The sequence below is a fragment of the Trachinotus anak genome, unplaced genomic scaffold (genome assembly GCF_046630095.1).
Source record: "Trachinotus anak isolate AG129_WGS33_773 ecotype Australia unplaced genomic scaffold, CSIRO_AGI_Tana_v1 ptg000026l, whole genome shotgun sequence".
In the NCBI taxonomy this organism is placed as follows: Eukaryota; Metazoa; Chordata; class Actinopteri; order Carangiformes; family Carangidae; genus Trachinotus; species Trachinotus anak.
In genome coordinates this window covers 14,448,003-14,468,971 of record NW_027273877.1, presented here as the reverse complement: position 1 = coordinate 14,468,971, position 20,969 = coordinate 14,448,003, and the positions used below count along the sequence as shown (strand labels likewise).

The 20,969-nt window shown below is 47.4% G+C and overlaps 3 protein-coding genes across 12 annotated transcripts in view; 1 reads left to right on the top strand and 2 right to left on the bottom strand.

Annotated features, from left to right (window-relative positions):
• LOC139609388 (CD59B glycoprotein-like) overlaps positions 1 to 20,969 on the top strand; it is a 225,759-nt gene that overhangs the window by 122,467 nt on the left and 82,323 nt on the right. The window lies entirely within an intron of this gene.
• The window catches only part of LOC139609385 (protein NLRC3-like), a 175,728-nt gene that overhangs the window by 75,169 nt on the left and 79,590 nt on the right, over positions 1 to 20,969 (bottom strand). The window lies entirely within an intron of this gene.
• runx1 (RUNX family transcription factor 1) overlaps positions 1 to 20,969 on the bottom strand; it is a 73,839-nt gene that overhangs the window by 44,093 nt on the left and 8,777 nt on the right. The window contains exons 1-2 of one of the 4 annotated variants that reach the window (XM_071464255.1): positions 6,670 to 7,006; positions 5,632 to 5,712 (exon numbers count right to left, since the gene is read on the bottom strand). The exons of 2 other annotated variants lie outside the window; for them this stretch is intronic. In XM_071464255.1, coding sequence (XP_071320356.1) covers positions 5,632 to 5,689 — 58 coding nt within the window. In that variant the 5' untranslated portion in view covers positions 5,690 to 5,712; positions 6,670 to 7,006. Of the gene's footprint in view, positions 1 to 5,631; positions 5,713 to 6,669; positions 7,007 to 20,969 lie in introns of those variants that run through there. One more of the 4 variants, XM_071464258.1, reaches the window with a different exon arrangement.

Below are 20,969 nucleotides of genomic sequence, written 5' to 3'. Positions count from 1 at the left end.
ACACACACACAACAACACACACCAGCACACACTGGCAGCAGGTGTAGCCTCCAGATAACCAGAATCAGCTCCGGACAGGCCGGCACAGGCCAACAATGTGGACAAGTGGAGGGCGGCCGACGGAGCGCGACGGGCTCAGACGTGATGGGAGGTGTAAATTAAAGAGCAAAACAAGCTTCAGAGCAGTTTGATATATGAAGAGAAGGAAGGGAACAATACAAACTCAACAGTCGCATGATGGAAACACACAAAAAACAACGTGGAGCGGCCAAACATCTGAGATATATAGACTGGGAAAGGAGGGATGGAGGAGGGAGGGGGCGGTGGGAGGAGGGGGAGGAGGAGGCTGACGGAGTAAAGATGGAGGAGGCTCCACAGGATCATGAATGAAACCACAGCAGAGAAAGTCTGTGGTCACAGTGCAGCTGTGAACTCACACCGTTCAGACTGATTATAGATAATTCATGATCAATAATATGATGGTGAGGTCGTTTTCCTCAGTCTGCCTTGGATCCAGAACTTCTCCAGCTGAGTTTGTGCACAACTGAACCACAACGTTACCATGACAACAGGAGACGACTGTAACTGTGCATCAGTATGTGACACTGCTACATCATCAAACACACCACTGATTTCATTCAGGTTAATGTGGAATCACACACACACACACACACACACACACACACACACACTGCAGTGATAAGGCTGCAGAGTGTGTCTGGTAGATTTGTTCTAAGGACACACTAACAGGCACACACACGCGCACAAACATGTGCACACACACGTGCACACACACTGATGGAACCAAAGCAGCAGTGACAACTGGAGGGTTAACCGATGACATAACCACCCAGCAGCAACCAATCAGAGAGCGGAGATGAAAACCAATCAGAGGTGAAAGCCACACTGATTCTGACCACATGTGATCTGATCGGTCACACAAACTCTACACAACCCTGTTCACACACCCACACAGTGTGTTGTTGGGCCGGCTGTGGGCCGACCCCGGTGACTGACAGGAGAGGTGTCCTGTGTCACACTGTGGATGATGTAAGAACCACAGCACAGAGGCGGGAAACACGTGATCTGATGTGGGACATACACAGTTACAGTACTGCAGAGCAAGATAGGCCCACAACCACACACACACACACACACACACACACACACACAGTGACAGTTATGCAGCACAGACACTGACGTTCTGGCGCTCTCACGTCTTCTTCATGCTCATAATAACGCTAACATGCTAATGTTTAGCAGGTTGGATGTGTTAGCATGCTAACATGATGGGAATGTCACTACTTTTGCAGGTTTTTGGTTTTAAACAAATTAATATTTTGACCTGATGATGGCGCCAGATGAAAGGTCAGAGGTCACCTGAATATCAGGAGCCAGATTTCATGACGACCCCTCCAATACTTGAGTGTGGACCAAACAGGTGGACCATGGTGCCACTAGCATGGTCTTCATCACCAGATGAAACCATCTGCAGATGAAAACCATGTCACATGGTCAAAAGCTCAAGAAAAAGAGACCTTGAGTTGGGATTGTTCTGTCAAATGAAAATGACCAAATATAACATCAGTTAAACTCCTTCAAACACGATCAGACAACACGTCTGAGCCACACACACACAGCAGCAGACGTCTGTGTGGACGAACTGCAGCAGCAACACATCAGGAAGTGTGAGGACACAACGTCCAACACTCACAGAGACTGCAGCCTGAAAACACCGAGCACGACATGGGTCTGAAAACCAGCTTCCTCTGCTACTGTGACCGTGCTGCAGTCAGAACACATCCGCCACAGGGAAGTAACGAGCCTGGGTGTTGTTGTGTGGCAGGCTCACAGTGTTACAGGTGAGAGCTGCTGACAGTGACGTCAGAGGTGAGAGCTGCTGACAGTGAAAAAGTGACGACTCTGAAGAAGAAACAGGAAACACACACGTACACACACACGTACACACATTGTGTCACAAAGTGTTCTCGAGAATCCCTGCAGCAGAGAAAACCACAGCTGGAGACGAGCAGCACCAGGTCTCAGGAAATACACTTGTCACGCAGTGACTCAGTCTGTGCGGTGACGAAGTGAACTCCACAGCTGAGAGACGTCAATGGAGACTTTATCAGTGTCCAGATAAACACAACACGTCTCACCTTCACTGTCATATAACAATATAACATAGACGTATGGAGCCTCTTATTCTCCTGTGTGAATATAAACAGTAAGTTCATGTTCTGCATGTTGTTGGTACATGTGGTAACTGCAGACCTGACACTGCCAGGGCTGCCTGTCACACACAGAAACCAATATAATCAACACATACAACATAGATATTATATTAAATCTACATTTAATACATTTAAAGAAGTTTCTTTCTTGCCTCTTCATGAACCAGAAGAAGCTGAAAACCAGTCATCAGCCTCCAGGTGTAAACCTGAAGCTCCAGCAGTGAAGAAGCTGCAGTTCCTCTAACGACCACCAGAGTCTGGCTCCAGCAGTGAGTCAGTCCCACAGACTCCCATGTTCACATGTCTTTACAGCAGAAAGAAACATGTTTACAGCCTGGTACAGAAACTGCTCTGCTCTCTAGAGATCATTTCCTCCTTCATGACACCTGTAGCTGAATTTATACAACTCACCTGTTCACATTTTATTAAGGACTGAAGTGATGTAGAGCTGAGGGCGTGGCCTCTGAGTGACAGGCAGGTGAGCGTATGCTTCCTGAAAACACAGCACTGATGCAACAACGTTCCCATGAGAGACGAGTTAGCAAACAGTTGCTACAACCACCAGGCACAGGGCAACATTAGCATCATGTGGAGTTAGCTTCAGCTGAAATGATGAGCTCAAATGAGACCAAGACAATGAGCCAAAAGAGGCTCAATGCTCTGTTATCAATAAAAACCAGTGCAGCTTAAAGTCAACACAAACATAAAGACAAGTTAACAACAAGCTCAATCTATACAACCACACTTCCTCAAGAGTAGCAGTGACACAAACACACCTCGTCTGTATTTAAATTCAGTGTAAATCCTGCTGTTCTTCCTGACAGTGAGCTGAGGCTCATTCATTCTGCCTCAGTCTGTACAGCAACACAGCACTGACTCCAGGACAGTTCCCTCTGTACACACCTGTTCAGGTCTCCACACACAGGTACAGTCCAGGTGACCGTCGCTGTCCCGGCGCTGAGAACACCATGACTTCGAGTAACACAGACAGACAGTGCTGGGAAAGAGGAGCAGACGTGTACAGTCATCCTCACAGCTGCTAGCTGATGAAGCAGGAAGGAATGTTGTCATCCTCCCGGGCAGTTCAGGAGTCTCCCAGACCAGCTGCTAACAGACCATAACCAGCTAGCTGCTAACAGACCCTGTTAACTGTGACCAGCTAGCTGCTAACAGACCATAACCAGCTAGCTGCTAACAGACCATAACCAGCTAGCTGCTAACAGACCATAACCAGCTAGCTGCTAACAGACCCTGTTAACTGTGACCAGCTAGCTGCTAACAGACCATAACCAGCTAGCTGCTAACAGACCATAACCAGCTAGCTGCTAACAGACCCTGTTAACTGTGACCAGCTAGCTGCTAACAGACCATAACCAGCTAGCTGCTAACAGACCCTGTTAACTGTGACCAGCTAGCTGCTAACAGACCATAACCAGCTAGCTGCTAACAGACCATAACCAGCTAGCTGCTAACAGACCCTGTTAACTGTGACCAGCTAGCTGCTAACAGACCCTGTTAACTGTGACCAGCTAGCTGCTAACAGACCCTGTTAACTGTGACCAGCTAGCTGCTAACAGACCATAACCAGCTAGCTGCTAACAGACCATAACCAGCTAGCTGCTAACAGACCCTGTTAACTGTGACCAGCTAGCTGCTAACAGACCCTGTTAACTGTGACCAGCTAGCTGCTAACAGACCATAACCAGCTAGCTGCTAACAGACCATAACCAGCTAGCTGCTAACAGACCCTGTTAACTGTGACCAGCTAGCTGCTAACAGACCCTGTTAACTGTTACCAGCTAACTGCTAACAGACCCTGTTAACTGTTACCAGCTAGCTGCTAACAGAACATGTTAACTGTTAACCAGCTAGCTGCTAACAGATGGTGTTAGCTGATAACCAGCTAGCTGCTAACAGACCCTGTTAACTGATAACCAGCTAGCTGCTAACAGACCATGTTAACTGTTACCAGCTAGCTGCTAACAGACCCTGTTAACTGATAACCAGCTAACTGCTAACAGACCCTGTTAACTGTTAACCAGCTAGCTGTTAACAGACCCTGTTAACTGATAACCGGCTGGCTGCTAACAGAACGTGTTAGCTGTTAACCGGCTAGCTGCTAACAGACCCTGTTAACTGATAACCGGCTAGCTGCTAACAGAACGTGTTAGCTGTTAACCAGCTAGCTGCTAACAGACCCTGTTAACTGATAACCGGCTAGCTGCTAACAGATGGTGTTAGCTGTTAGCCTGCTAGCTGCTAACAGATGGTGTTAGCTGTTAACCAGCTAGCTGCTAACAGACCCTGTTAACTGATAACCGGCTAGCTGCTAACAGAACGTGTTAGCTGTTAACCAGCTAGCTGATAACAGACCCTGTTAACTGATAACCGGCTAGCTGCTAACAGATCGTGTTAGCTGTTAGCCTGCTAGCTGCTAACAGACCCTGTTAACTGATAACCGGCTAGCTGCTAACAGAACGTGTTAGCTGTTAACCAGCTAGCTGCTAACAGACCCTGTTAACTGATAACCGGCTAGCTGCTAACAGATCGTGTTAGCTGTTAGCCTGCTAGCTGCTAACAGATCATGTTAGCTGTTAGCCTGCTAGCCCATTAACAGCAGCTGCAGACAGCAGTCCCTGCTGTGAGTTTGTTGCAGCTCCATATGAATCAGTTCTCCACCAGAGCAGAACGAGAACCACCGTCACCAGCTTCAGTCCAAGATGGCGGAGGTACAGTCCACCTGCAGGACCAGAGACCTGCTGCGGGACAACCCGAGGTGGGGGCTGAACCTTCAGTTCAAACTGACATGTATCACCTCCTAAATATTTCACAGCCCCATCCAAACGAATACTCCACAGGACTCCAGCCAGTGGCCTGTAAACAGAGGCCAGCAGTGTGGGGAAGTTTCTGGGGAGGACTGGTTTGGATTTCTGACGCAGAGCTGATAGCGACAAAGGGAGAATCGACAGTCCTGACACTTCATGTAATGAGCACATCAGATAAATGAAAGGCAGTAATCCAGACCCTGCACTGGGCCTCAGGTCCTCCCATCACACCGCAGGGATTATTAATAATAGACAGTCTGTAACAATGAAATGTTCCTTTCCTCATTTCTAGAGAAATAATCTGTGGTTTGTTGTCTGATCAGGATTCAAACATCTGAAACTCATCCAGATGTGATCCAACATCTGGACTGTTAGAACTGACAGACGCTGAAAATAAATCCCACAAGGCAACAGGAGAAAGTTACTGAACAGTGTACGCACACAGAACCACTGGAGAACACTAGAACGTTCTACTTAGAGCTGAAGGTGAACGTGAGTGAACTGATGAACAAACACATGGACACACACACACACACACACACACACACACAGGTACAGAGAAATACACTCACCTCGTAAAAAAGCTGACTGATAGGACGACAGAGACTCAAAGATACTGTTGGATGCCATGAAAGATCACCAGCCTTTTAAATCTGCACACACACACACACACACACACACACACACACACACACAATGTAAGGTCAAGAAGAGAATCCTCCAACATTTATGACCAGTCTCTAAACCACAGACCACATCTGTGTGTGTCTCATTCCTGACTGTCGCCTTCTCCTGGGTCGTGGTGTCTGGGTGTAAACCTGAACTGCAGCTGGACGCTGAAGGTTGCAGAGCAGTTGGTGGGTTGGTTTTTTACTTCATTTATTTGTTATATATATATATATTAACAACCAAAAAGAAGAAATCACGTCGTTTCCAGTATCCAGAGGTGGAGCGGCATCGTCACCGCCTGAGAGCTGATCACTCGTCACACAGTCGCCACGGCGAGCTCAGTAAACACTACATGACTGAAAATAACATTTAGCTGGACTCAACGCTTAGCACGCGAGGCTAACTAGCCTCCACTTTCTGACTGACAGCTTGCTAGCCTAGCTGGCTAGCTTCCATACTCTACAAACTTAGCAGCACAGTGGGTCCTTCCAAGAGTTGTGTGTTAGACGTCTGTGATGTTCTGCACCTAACCCTAACCCTAACCCTAACCCTAACCCTAACCCTAACCCTAACCCTAACCACAGAAGAAGACAACACATTTCCTAGCAACACTTCCTCAGACGTCAGTCAGCTGCTGGAGGGAAACGCCCACCCAGAGCTCTGAGGTTCAGAGGTTTGGTTTGAGAACAACAGGAACTCTGGAACCAGTGAGGAAGGTGACGGTCCACTGATCATCACCGCCATCAGACTGACAGGAGGAGGGAGGACAGAGCGAGTGATGTGAAAAGGAGATGATGCCTGCGGTCTCGTGTTCACAGTGTCTGCATGAATGTGATGACATTAAAATGAATCTCACAGAACTGCATGAATGTAAAACTTTGTCCATGTAAATTCTGCAGTGTTTGAGTCCGTGGTGGAGGAGCAGGCTGTGGTGCTCTTACCCCAGCCGAGGAGTCCCGGTCCTGGGCAGAGTGACTCAGAAAGATCCACGGAGCCTGTCGCTCTCCTTCTGTCTCTGCTGCTGGTTTCTTCACTCACTCACAGCTCTTCTCTGCTTCCGCTGCCGGACTCATCTTCCTTTATCTCTCAGCGCTCTGTGACTGCCTCCCTCGCTCTGGTCTTGGTTTGTGGTTCTCCAAATCCCCCTGCTGATGACTCCAGTCTTCAGTGGACTCTCGCTGACATTCAGCGTCAACAGATCGTCTTTCTGTCGATATCACCAGCCACTTAGTTTGGTTTCTATTAATCTGGCATTGTGGCTTTGGAGTGTGTGTGTGTGTGTGTGTGTGTGTGTATAATCAGCCTAACCACCTGCCCCCTCAGCCAACAGTTCTCACTGAGGAAGTAGCTGTGGTTAGAGCGAGTGGAACGGAGGGAGAGGGCGTTGTGGTGTGTGTTTCTGAGCGCCCATATGTGCGTTTGTGGTTTGTGTGTGTAGCCGGGGTTAGAGCGAGCGAGCAAGCGACTCACCTCGACTTCACCAACACTCACTGCAGGTCTGAGACCACTGTGACCTCCAGTGTGTGTGTGTGTGTGTGTGGTGTAAGGGTGGATCTGCTGTTCTATCCAACAACTTAATAAAACAGTGACGACACACTGAGCCAGATCCTTCAGACTGACCTCAGCCTGTGACCGTCTCCTCCTGTGGCCTGCTCAGGGAGAAGCTGCCGTGTCTTGAACGGACAGAGCAGACCACTGTGACAGGTCTCAGGTGTTTCCTCGTCTGGAGGGACAATCGGGAACCTTCACTCTGATCAATTTGAAATCAATAATAAAACATAAATACCTGACCTGGCGCTCCAGAACCCTCTGGGAAGGCTTCATGGCAGGGTCAGAGCCTCCACGTGAGACGCTTCGGTCGGTCACTGTGTGTTTTTAAACACAGCTCAGAGCAGTGGCAGTGTTTCTGGGTTAAAGCACAGGTGACAGGTGTGTTTCCAGTGTCTGTATCTGAGAGACGTCACAGCAGGAAAAGAGGTGAAAATTAGCGAGATCACCTGAGTGTTGTGTTGACATCGAGCCGGGCCGATAAATACCTATGACTACTGCAGAGTCATGTGACCCGGGTGTGAATCCTGATTATCCAGAGCTGATGTCAGCGGGTCGTAGTGGGTTTTTGGACTTTATTTGAGCCACAAGTGGAGATACAGTCCTGCTGAAGAACATGGATTACTGACAGGACCCAGGGGTCAGAGGTCAGAGGTCAGAGCGGCCCCGAGTCTTGGTTTAAAGTGACTGATGTCATTCAGCATAGTGAAGAGTCATCATCACATCCAACAGTCTCAGGTCCTGAAAACTGTCAATGAATGAAATGTGTGTGTGTGTGTGTGTGTGTGTGCATGTAATTAAGATTTTACCACCTGCTTGTTAAGTATCTGTAATCACACACACACACACACACACACACACACACACACACACACACACCTACAGGCAACTTGACCCTCGAGTCCACGCCTCTTTACACCCCAACACCTGCACTGACACACTTCTACCCCTCCTTAACTCCACCTCTGCCGCCACAACACACACACACACACACACACACACACACACACACACACACACACACACACACACACACTCACACACACACACACACAAAGCCCGGACAGCTGCTGCCACTCCTCAGCAGGTTTAGGTTTCTGGCCCTCAAACAGACGCCTGCACACTCGCTGTTCAACGTCAGCTCTTTACTTTGGTGATGCCTGCATCATGGTTTTTAAAATCTGTCCAACAAAAAGTTCTAAAAAATTGGAATCTGACATTTTGTTTCCTGAATGCAGCGTTGAACCACAGATGTCTGGATCAGGTTTCCATAACCTTGACCCAGAGCCCTCAGGACTCCCAGTACTGAAGGACCGGGTTGTGGACAGACTAGTGGACGTCCTGCTGTGTGTCCTGAGAGAGCGCAGTGGGAGGCTGCTCACCAGCTGACCCCTCCCAGACACAACATGACCTCCAGCTGCAACTTCCTGGGTCACGACGGGGTCAGACACTGAGGGCTGAGTCAGCCGTCATGGTGAGCAGGGGAGAGGAGGAGCACAGATCTTTATTCTGCCGAACTCCACGTCAAACAAGGAGCAAACAGGAGCCTGAGCTGGAGGACTCAGGTGGTCCCATGTCTCTGAGGAGGGTTGGTCTGTGTCTGGATGGACCACTTGGTCCAGACTGGGTGGTTTAACATGAGACCCTGACCCACACACAGTCATGGTCCCCACAGGACAAATCCAGGTGACTTCAGCGTCGATCATGGAGGCTGGTTCAGACCTTCACGATGAAATCTCCATCCATCAAAAGCCTGCAGAGCTGATGACTTCCCATCAGCCCCAGCTGTTTAGTGCTAATTATCATATGCATGTTCAGATGTTAAACTACAGTGGTGAATATGGTCAGCATTTCAGCATTGTCGCTATGAGCACATTAGCATCTAGCTAAGAGCTAACATGCTAGCATGGCTGCAGGCTCCTGAGACTCTTTGAGACCTGCAGTCCAGCTCATCTGGTCCAGACCAGGGAGGAAATAATACACATTATATAGATTAGATCACAGATGATAGATTAGATCGACTGACGGGTTTTATCGGTGTTGTTACACTGTAAATCAACAGTGTTATGAGTAATAACACAGGTAGAATCTACAGGGAGTTACCATGGTGACCAAATCATTAACGGAGATGTCATCATCAGTGGAGCAGTTCACCAACAGATTTCAACAGGGTTCACTTTACCAAACTAACCAGGTTAAAGGTGAAAGAACCTCAGTGTAGGTGGATGACTGTGTTTCAGCTGAGCACCTTCGAGCCACCGGGTCGTTCTGATGAAACGTGTTGGTCTGGTAATAAAGACTCTTTCCCCCCTCCCCACTGTGGTCGTGGGTGAAGCTGAGCCAGAACCCCCTGATGATGAATATGTTTCAGCACAACATTCGTTCAGGAGCCGTTGGCTTCATCGTTCATATCTAACGGGGCTGAAGAAGCAGTGAGAGCCTCCAGTGATATGAACGGCTGCTTTCTGCAGGGGCGTGTTTCATTATTCTTATGACTTCATCTTTTATTAGCATTTTTATTATGTGGTTGTGTTGAATGGGACTAGATTCAAATCAGAGATGAGAGTATCTGCAGGTCCTGCCTCATCTTTGTCCCACCCCCGTCCTCTACACCCCGCAGAGCTCCCACGACATCAAACCCCGTGTCTAGACCCTGCTAACGTGTGTGTGTGTGTGTGTGGGCACGTCGCTGTGTGTGTCCTTACCAGCTGCTAAAATACAACAGTTGAAGCGGCCTTTGAATTTATCAACAAACAGACGGTGGATTTAAAGCTGCAGGCTGGATGCCGTCCAACGGCCCCCGCCGGCCCCCATTCAACCGTAGGACAGACTGAGCGGCCCACATGAGCAGACTCTGAGTCATGGGACTGGACTCCTCTCCAGTCAGTGAGGCCGTTAGCTGGCCTGAGCTCATCAAGCTGATCAGTATGACTCTGGGTGAATGTTAGAAAGGTCCACTCAGCTTGAACAGCTGCAGAACGAGGGGAGGTAGAGAGGAGCCTGAGGTCAGACTGACTGTAACATCCTTCATATGTCAATATACACCTTACAGGAGCTAATGTTAGCTAACGTTAGCATTCACAGCCGATTACCCACCAGTCTAGAAGAAAGCCTCCTTTCAAATACTGTGTCTCTGTCACGTCTTCTCTTCTACTGAAGTTAGCATGCTAACAGCTAGCTCCGGCCCGTCTCGTCACTTCCTGATAGTGACTCGCGGTAGGGTCCAGTCCGGAGGAAAAACAAGACCAGGTCTGAATCTAGGACATGTGTGGACCACCTCTGGTTAAATCCTGATTCTATAACCACAAGGTCATCTGACAAAATCACCAAACACAAGTTAAAAAGTAGATGAAGTTGTGTTAAAGTTACTGTGTTGCATGGATATACAAACTGAACACTTCCTGTAACCATTTCAAATTAAAAGCCATCTTGAGTTTCAGTGGACAGACACAATTTATTTCTTAACAGGGCTTTTATTGCTGTGCTGCAGGAAGTGGATTGTCTCATGTCCTGTTGCTGGAGTTTCTGTTATTATTCAGAGCAGTTTGTTTAGCAGTTAGCAATGACTCTCTCTCTCCCTCTCCCTCAGTCAGTCAGTGTGTCAGTCAGTCAGACAGTCAGTCATCAGTCAGTCAACATGCCTGTCTTAACCTGGTCTACATCTGGATTACTTGTTGTCTTTCTGCCTCATCTGATGATGAGTTTAATCTGAGTTCTACTGTAATCACAGGGTAGTATGATGTGAATGCTCATGGTATCAAACAGACTCCATGTAAAGGTAAGTAAGAGAGGGAGGGGGAGGAGGGATGATGGGAAAGAAGGAGGAGGAGGAGGAGGAGGAGGAGGAGGCCATGAAGGGACAGAAGGGGAGACATCCTCCCAGTTGACCAGCTGTCCAGTCAGTGTGAGAAACCACTGGGAGCACAGTTAGTCATCTTCACTCTCCAACACACACACACACACACACACACACACACACACACACACACACACACACACACACTGCTGTGCTGTGTTCACTTTAACTTTACAAGAAGTCTTTAACTTCAGTCAGGTTTGGTGACCTCGGTGTAGATTTAAGACGCTGCTGAGACCGACATCAGAGTTCAGATCTACTTTATTACGCCCAGCTGGTCTCCGGTCCTGGTCCCTAAGGGGACAGGTCTAAGGACAGATACAGTATCGTCCTCACTGTCTGTTTTCAGTCTAACTGGTCAGACACTGGCCTCACTGGTCCTGATGACAGCCCACTGCTGCATCTCTGATGAGGACGACATCACTGCTACGCCTCTTATTCACAGACATGGTTCAGTCTTTAAACAGACGTGTGAATTCTTCCACATCATTCAAGAAATCAACATCTGTCTCTGAACGTGACAGTTTGTAAACCAGAGGGGTTTAAGTGGAGACCATCTGAATACAGCTTCTCTCTTTACACATTCAGAGCAGTAACACACATCTGTCAGTGACAGGTACCACACCTGTGTCCTGCCGGTGACACCGGGGGAGGGGTCAGTCTACTGGAAGCACACAGACACTCTGCAAGGTGCATGGCATTCTGGGTAGAAAGGTAGAAGTTTAAGTTGTGGTTAGATTAGAGGAAAAGTCAAAGAGTCACCATGAGCATGAGAGTAAATATCAATCCTTCAGGATGGATCATTGATTACAAACTGTGTGTGAGCAACATTTCTTCTTCTCTCATACATCAGTGGTGTTTGTCACCATGGTAATTAGACAGGAAGTAAAACTGAGCTGGTCTAATGCTGTAGACTGTGACTGATACTGGACCTGGACTGCATTACATTTTAAATTTATTTATATAGCACCACATTATAACATACATTACCAGGACACACACACACACACACACACACAGGGTTTTCTTCCTCTGCACCATTAAGCTCTGATGATGTCATGGATGAAAGATTGTTTAACCAGTCCGTTAAATGGTGTGTGTGTGTGTGTGTGTGTGTGTGTGTCAATCTAACAGATGTCAATGATGAGGCATCGTCTGAACAACACTGTCCTTGAAGGACCACTCTTTTCTTCCACTGGTAGACACAACTGTGTGTGTCTGTCAAACACACACACACACACACACACACACACACAGGGATAGAAAGAGTAGGGTACAGAGATGTGTCATCATGAGAGCGTTTCACAGAGCAATGTGAAGGAGACTCCACTGTGATGAGTCAGCAGCAGGAGGGGGTTCTTCCAGTAAAACCCCTCCTCCTGCACACACACACACACACACACACACACACACACACAAACAGAGTCTTACATACATGAAAGTGGAGCAGTAAGTTGTTGGAATATATTACAGACACACACACTGAGTCACACACAGCTGGTGCTGTCATTCCACACACACACACACACACACACACACACACATTGTGTTGTTGTTGCTCAGTCAGGCAGCTGCACATGAACACAGAGAACATGAAGCTGTCCATGACTGTGTTCATATTGATCCACTGGATTAATACCGACAATAAACACAATGGATCTGTTTGTCAGTCCTTCGTCTCAGTGTGATGAAGACTCTGAACTCACACAGAAACATGAGGATGAAGAACAGAGCACCTCTGGCCCTAAGCGTGTAGGTCCATCACTGAACTTCAAGTACTGACACAACACTGTAAATATTCTCCAGTACAAGGACAGGTCCTGCATGAGAAATACAGAAATATGATCAGCAACATGAAGTGAAAGCTGAGCACACACTGCAAGACTCTGACCAGTCTGGCACCTGCTCACATCTAAAGACAATGAGTTTTTAGCCTCACGCGATCAGATTCTGTAAAGACCAGATCCTTTCAGATTATTTCCCATCAGGCTCCTGATGGGAAATTTACAAGAAATAAACTTTTTTTCCACAGACTTCTTTGCTCTTTGAAATTCTACATTATTATAAGTATCATAATCACAATTATTATTATTGCAATATAAAGATCATAACTCAACACTATAATTGTCATGACCTACCCATAGCAAAACTGTTTGGACTGTGAATGTATGATTTCCTGTTTTATTTTGAAATGATTTCCCTTGCCTTCCTCATGTATTTAATTCCGACCTCACACCAAACCCCTCACATTCTGCCTCCTGCCACTGTCCGCTCAGGTTGCTGCTTACTGTTTGCTGCTGTCATTGAACGTCACTGTCTGCACGAGCCAAGACTGAAAACATATGATCATCTTAAACATGTCAGATTTCATCTGAGCGTCAAGACGACAAACACAACAGAACAGAACAGCCCAGACATCACCTGACACCAAACCATCGCAGTGATGGGAGTCAGCAAACTTCCTTCAGACACTGGAAATGTGTTGGTGACAGTGAAAAGTCGTTTGGTGTGAGGCTGGTATCAATTATAAAAAGTGTTTGTTCTGCAGTAAAATGACTCATTTTATCCAGAGAGACTCACAGAGAGGGCGTCACGAAAACGCCAGGGCAGCAGGAGGCCTTGGTCTGAGGACTAAGTACTGCATCTATTTAAGAAGTCCTCGTAACAGCTAGTTACTCAGGTTAGGGTGTTAGGTTAGGGTGTTAGGGTGTTAGAGGAGTTAGGGTGTTAGGGTGTTAGAGGAGTTAGGGTGTTAGAGGTGTTAGAGGTATTAGGGTGTTAGAGGAGTTAGGGTGTTAGAGGTGTTAGAGGTATTAGGGTGTTAGAGGAGTTAGGGTGTTAGGGTGTTAGAGGAGTTAGGGTGTTAGAGGTGTTAGGGTGTAAGAGGTGTTAGGGTGTTAGAGGTGTTAGGGTGATAGAGGAGTCAGGGTGTTAGGGTGTAAGAGGTGTTAGGGTGTTAGAGGTGTTAGAGGTGTTAGGGTGTTAGAGGAGTCAGGGTGTTAGGGTGTAAGAGGTGTTAGAGGTGTTAGGGTGTTAGAGGTGTCAGGGTGTTAGAGGTGTTAAGGGTGTTAAGGGTGTAAGAGGTGTTAGAGGTGTTAGAGGTGTTAGGGTGTTAGAGGTGTTAGAGGTGTTAGGGTGTAAGAGGTGTTAGAGGTGTTAGGGTGTTAGAGGTGTCAGGGTGTTAGAGGTGTTAAGGGTGTTAGAGCTGTTAGAGGTGTTAGAGGTGTTAGGGTGTTAGAGGTGTTAGAGGTGTTAGAGGTGTTAGGGTGTTAGGGTGTAAGAGGTGTTATGGTGTTAGAGGTGTTAGAGGTGTTAGAGTGTTAGAGGTGTTAGAGGTGTTAGGGTGTTAGAGGTGTTAGAGGTGTTAAGGGTGTTAGAGGTGTTAGAGGTGTTAGAGGTGTTAGGGTGTTAGGGTGTAAGAGGTGTTATGGTGTTAGAGGTGTTAGGGTGTTAGAGGTGTTAGAGGTGTTAGGGTGTTAGGGTGTAAGAGGTGTTATGGTGTTAGAGGTGTTAGAGGTGTTAGAGTGTTAGAGGTGTTAGAGGTGTTAGGGTAATGCGTCTTGTTGCGGTCAAACCTGAACTAACAGTCACTAGTGTCCACTTGCGATGGGATCACCTGAGACAGATGTTAATACCAGGTCTGAACAGGTCTGAACAGAGCCACAGAAAGACATGTACAGACACACACACACACACGCACACACACACACACACACACACACACAGAAGCTTTATGCCATCTAAGGCTAATGAGACCATGACAGTCTAAATGTTTACTGTAACCCCCCCCCCCCCCCCCCCCCCCCCCCCCGCCTTCTTTCACCCCCCCCCCACCCCCACCCTGTCAGTACTTAGATTTGGGGTTGGCAAACAGACCGTGGCAAATGTGGTAATTGGTCCCAAGTGGTTTTCAGGAGAATATGTGTGTGTGTGTGTGTGTGTGTGTGTGTGTGTGTGTGTGTGTGTGTGTTGACGGTTCTGTCTGTTTGTTTGTTTGCTCTTTCTGAAGAAGAGTTGTTTTCTTTTGTTTTTTTTACCTCAGTAAAGTTAGAGTGGACAGAGTTCACAGGAAGTTGGATTCATTTCAGTAGATTCACAGTAGAGACAGACAGAGGATCATAGAAACAAACAGACAGACAGAGGACAGCAGAGACAGTAGAGACAGGCAGAGGACAGTAGAAACAAACAGACAGACAGAGGACAGCAGAGACAGACAGAGGACAGTAGAGACAGCAGAGAGAGACAGAGGACAACAGAGACAGTAGAAATAGACAGAGGACAGCAGAAACAGACAGAGGACAGTAGAGATAGCAGAGAGAGACAGAGGACAACAGAGACAGTAGAAACAGACAGAGGACAGCAGAGACAGTAGAGACAGATAGAGGACAACAGAGACAGTAGAAACAGAGGACAGCAGAGACAGACATAGGACAGCAGAAACAGACAGCGGACAGTAGAGACAGCAGAGAGAGACAGAGGACAACAGAGACAGTAGAAACAGACAGAGGACAGCAGAAACAGACAGCGGACAGTAGAGACAGCAGAGAGAGACAGAGGACAACAGAGACAGTAGAAACAGACAGAGGACAGCAGAGACAGACAGAGGACAGCAGATACAGACATAGGACAGCAGAGACAGTAGAGACAGATAGAGGACAACAGAGACAGTAGAAACAGAGGACAGCAGAGACAGATAGAGGACAGCAGAAACAGAAGAAACAGACAGAGGACAGTAGAGACAGCAGAAACAGACAGAGGACAACAGAGACAGCAGAGACAGACAGAGGACAGTAGAAACAGCAGAGAGAGACAGAGGACAACAGAGACAGACAGAGGACAGTAGAGACAGCAGAGAGAGACAGAGGACAACAGAGACAGCAGAGACAGACAGAAGACAGCAGAGACAGTAGAGACAGACAGAGGATAGCAGAGACAGACAGAGGACAGTAGAGACAGTAGAGACAGATAGAGGACAACAGAGACAGTAGAAACAGACAGAGGACAGCAGAAACAAACAGAGGACAGCAGAAACAGAAGAGACAGACAGAGACAGACAGAGGACAGCAGAAACAGAGGACAGCAGAGACAAAAGAGACAGACAGAGACAGACAGAGGACAGTAGAAACAGACAGAGGACAGCAGAAATAGACAGAGGACAGCAGAGACAGAAGAGACAGACAGAGGACAGCAGAGACAGACAGAGGACAGCAGAAACAGACAGAGGACAACAGAGACAGTAGAAACAGACAGAGGACAGCAGATACAGACATAGGACAGCAGAGACAGTAGAGACAGATAGAGGACAACAGAGACAGTTGAAACAGAGGACAGCAGAGACAGACAGAGGACAGCAGAAACAGAAGAGACAGACAGAGGACAGTAGAGACAGCAGAAACAGACAGAGGACAACAGAGACAGCAGAGACAGACAGAGGACAGCAGAAACAGAGGACAGCAGAGACAGTAGAGACAGACAGAGGATAGCAGAGACAGAAAGAGGACAGTAGAGACAGTAGAGACAGATAGAGACAGACAGAGGACAGCAGAAACAGACAGAGGACAGCAGAGACAGAAGAGACAGACAGAGACAGACAGAGGACAGCAGAGACAGAAAGAGGACAGTAGAAACAGACAGAGGACAGCAGAGACAGACAGAGGACAGCAGAGACAGAAGAGACAGACAGAGACAGACAGAGGACAGTAGAAACAGACAGAGGACAGCAGAAACAGACAGAGGACAGCAGAAACAGACAGAGGACAGCAGAGACAGACAGAGGACAGCAGAGACAGAAGAGACAGACAGAGGACAGTAGAAACAGACAGAGGACAGCAGAGACAGACAGAGGACAGCAGAGACAGACAGCCATCAATGGGCAGGAGGAGGGGTTCACCTGGACAGGTGCCTGTCACTCACGGTACATTCAGATGAATGAACCCCTCAGATGGAAATCACAAGTCTAAACCCCACAGGTGATCAGATGTCCACTGAGCTCCACCACCAGAGAGGTTACGGGGACGGACTGAGACCAGAGAGGGAGTCCCTCAGTCTCTGTCCTCCCCTCTGATGACCCTTCCTCCTCGTCTTCTTCCCCCTCGGCTCATTTTGAAGCTGGAATCTTTATTGACCTCAGTTTCTCCTTGTGAAAGTAGAACCTGAAAGTTGCCTGTTTGGGTCTCGTTTCCTCTTCACGTCCTCTGACTGATCAACAGCCCCCAGAGGAACCACCAGCATGACAGATATACGGCTCGGGGAGGGGGGGGGTTTATTGCTGTGACACATGTGGCCCCCTCCAGTAACGAGGACTAACGCTGCTGACGACTCACTGAGGGGCACACACACACTGTGCTTGACATTTATGACATGACGACTAAATTTAAAGGCTGCACATTTCATGTGTGTGTGTGTGCTTACGATCTAACGACCTGGTTTATGGTTCAGGGTTGGACTGACTTACCGTGTGTGTGTGTTTGTGTGTTTATGGGATAAAGCAACAGTTGGATGACACACTTACTGTATATTGTGTGAGTGTGTTAATGACTACATTAACAACCACTGAGAATGCAATGATGTCAGTGTGTGTGTGTGTGTGTGTGTGTGTGCGCATGTCGTTTAGTCATTAGACCATTAGTGATGTTGTGTCACACGTCAAGTAATCAGCTCGTAATACTGTTAGCTCGTTTAAGCTGTCAAGTCGTAATGTGGTTTAAAGCTATTACAAACACACTCACACACACACACACACACACACACACACACACACTTGGGAAGTTACAAATAAAAGGGAAATAATGAAGGAACTACTGTACGTTCCCATGTAAAGAAGGTTTTCATGTGTGTGTATATGTAGCTAGACTGATTTTCCACAGGATCACCAACCAGCTGCACAGCCAGTAATTACCCCAAACATGGATCAGTGTTACACACACACGCACACACACTGTCAAACAATAGGACACACGCCCGCTGTGTGTGTGTGTAACGCTTTGGTTTGCTGCATGTTTGGCGTGGAAAACACCCTCTGCATCTGTCCTCTCTCTCTCTCTCTCTCCTCATGTCGCTCTGCCATCTGACATCAAAGAGCTATTCATGACGCCTCAGCTAATTATCAAGCAACACACACACACACACTCACTCACGCACGTGCAGCAGCCTGGTCATTGGCGTGTTAATTGCAGGCTGTTTTCTGACAAAAGATTGCCACGCTACCTTAAACACCAAAATTATATCACCAGCACACACACACGCACACACACGCACACACTGCAGTGCTGTAATTACAGGTAAGAGGAGCTAATATGAGCAGCAGGTGGCTGTAATATCACACAGTCAGACTGGACCTTTAAACACACCTGAGGGACACAAACACATGAAGCTTCATCAGCAGCCGTTTGACTGGGTCCAGTGTGGTGATGAAAGATTTCAACACACACACACACACACTGGTCACACCTGGATCATCCAGCAGCTATGTGGAAACATTCATCTATAAATGAGTCAATAAATTAATAAATAGCTTTTTATTTATTTCAAGGGACTTTTATTTTCTAATTCCACATTGAATCGGATTTAGTATTAATGATGTGATCATGTGATCAGTTGTGTATCCAGTTGCCTGTTACTTCAACTCACAAATCTGGTGACCAGAAGTTGTGATTCATACCTTTCCGCTGCTCTGATGCTTATTTTGGATGTTTGTTTGATCGTTGTTATCCTTCACCCACAATGCTGTTTTACACACTGTGTCACAACCTATCAGAGCTCTTCTCTAGTTCATATGGAGTATTGGTGTGGACAGCGCTGTCATTCATTCATGAGCTGATCGTCAAATGCCCCACCCACTACATCACACCCAGTCCAGCCAGGGCCAGCCGTCAGCCCCTCTCACCAACAGTCAGTCGTGGAGTGAGAGACCCTGTCCTCGTCCAGCTGCAGGTGAGAGAGTCAGCACCTGTGACTGTGTCGTATCCTGTGACTGTGTCGTATCCTGTGGCGACAGTGACACACTGAAGCCAGAGTGATGAGGCTGCTGCTGGTTCTTCAGTCCTGATCCTCACACACAAAGCATCCTTCCACAGGACTCCCGTCACGGGCTCCACTCCACTCTACTCCACTGTGTGTTCTACTGGGTTCTGCTCTGCTCTGTGTGTGGTGAGTCTGTTCGAGCTGTCATTCATCCACAGCAGCAATACAACACACACACACACACACACACACACACACAGACAGAGACCACAGTGGTGAAAGGGTTTTTGAGGTCATGGTGTGACTGCCAAGAGGTCTGTGGTGAGTGGCTGGCCGCAATGTTGGACCAACCCAAACACACACACACACACACACACACACACACACACACACACACAGTGGTATTAAACAAGCCAGAATGAAGAAGTGCTCTTCCTCTTTTCAGCAGAAGTGTGTGTGTGTATTGTGTGTGTTTTGTGTGTCCTTTAACAGTTTTTAAATGCAGCACGTCCTCTGTTGGACTGCAGCCACAACAGAGGCAGTTCTGTCAGACCTGTACCTGTCCATGTAACACCTGGTGTCATCAGTACCTCTGTCATATGAGCTCCATGTGAGGTATGACTGACAGCACCACCAGCAGTGTGTATGTGGTAGTATGTTAGTGTGTGTGTTACTGTACTGAATACTCCTGCTATGTACATTTAGCAGACTTTTATTTTGAAGGGTACTGATCAACTCTTCCAAAGTTCTACTTCTTGTCCTGCTAATGTATTTTGAGAGTAGATGTGTTTTCATGTGTAAAATGTATAATATAATAGACAATAATAGTTTTCTAATCAAACATCATGTCAGGACCTTCATCGTCATGGTAACAAGTCATGGTTAAGTTTACTGAACACTCGTGGTCATGATCAAAAGAAACACATCAACTGTGGGATGGAAACCGGAAACTACCATTATTAAAGTCCAGTGTTTTGTTGACCCCTCCACACTGAGAGAAACCAGTGTGACGCAGCAAAGTACTGAAACCACTCGACATCTTTCTCCTCAGCTCCTCCACGTGACTGAATGTTGACCCGATGAAGTTCTTTGGTCCCTACAACCTTTATGATGCTCATTCCAGGGCCAGCTTACTGCAAATAAAAGAACGACACGTTTATCATATCTCCATCAGTGAGCGTCAACGTGTGGTTCAGGGACCTGGATGAGGTCCCAGCAGGACCTGGGAAGGTGGTAAGATCCTGAAGTTGTTCTGCATTTCCTGAAGCAGCAGCAGAGTCCTGGCAGAGACTGTACATGTTACTGGAAGAGCCAGTTGTGAGCAATCTGAACATCTGCTTTCAATATCATGTGAGCTGCTACTAGCTAATTGTTAAATAACTCTCTCTCTCACACACACACACACACACACACACACACACACACACACAGAAATACAAACATTTTTATGGCTACCAACTTGTGCTGGAATTTCACCGTCAAACACATTCACACACACAAATGTGTGTATGTGTGTGTCTGTTGCAAGCATCGTCATGTGGAGTGAAACCATGTGACCCCTCCTGAGTGACTCACCTCAGCAGCACGGCCTGGGTTCACAGTGACCCCTGCAGGTCACAGACAGAATGACAGACAGGAGGCGAGACCGGCTCCACACAGCAGCGGTCAGCGCCGTCCACACACTGACCTGACTGCAGTTCAGGGGGTGGTCTTCAGTCAGGGTTGGACTAATCATTGATTGAACGTGATCAATAGCCATTATACTTCTGAGAAGCAGTGGAGTATCTGAGGGTAACCGCTGACCTCGCTGCAGCAGCTGATGGTGGAGCTGCTTTCACCTCCATCAGTGGCACAGCTCTCGACTGGGGTCTCTCT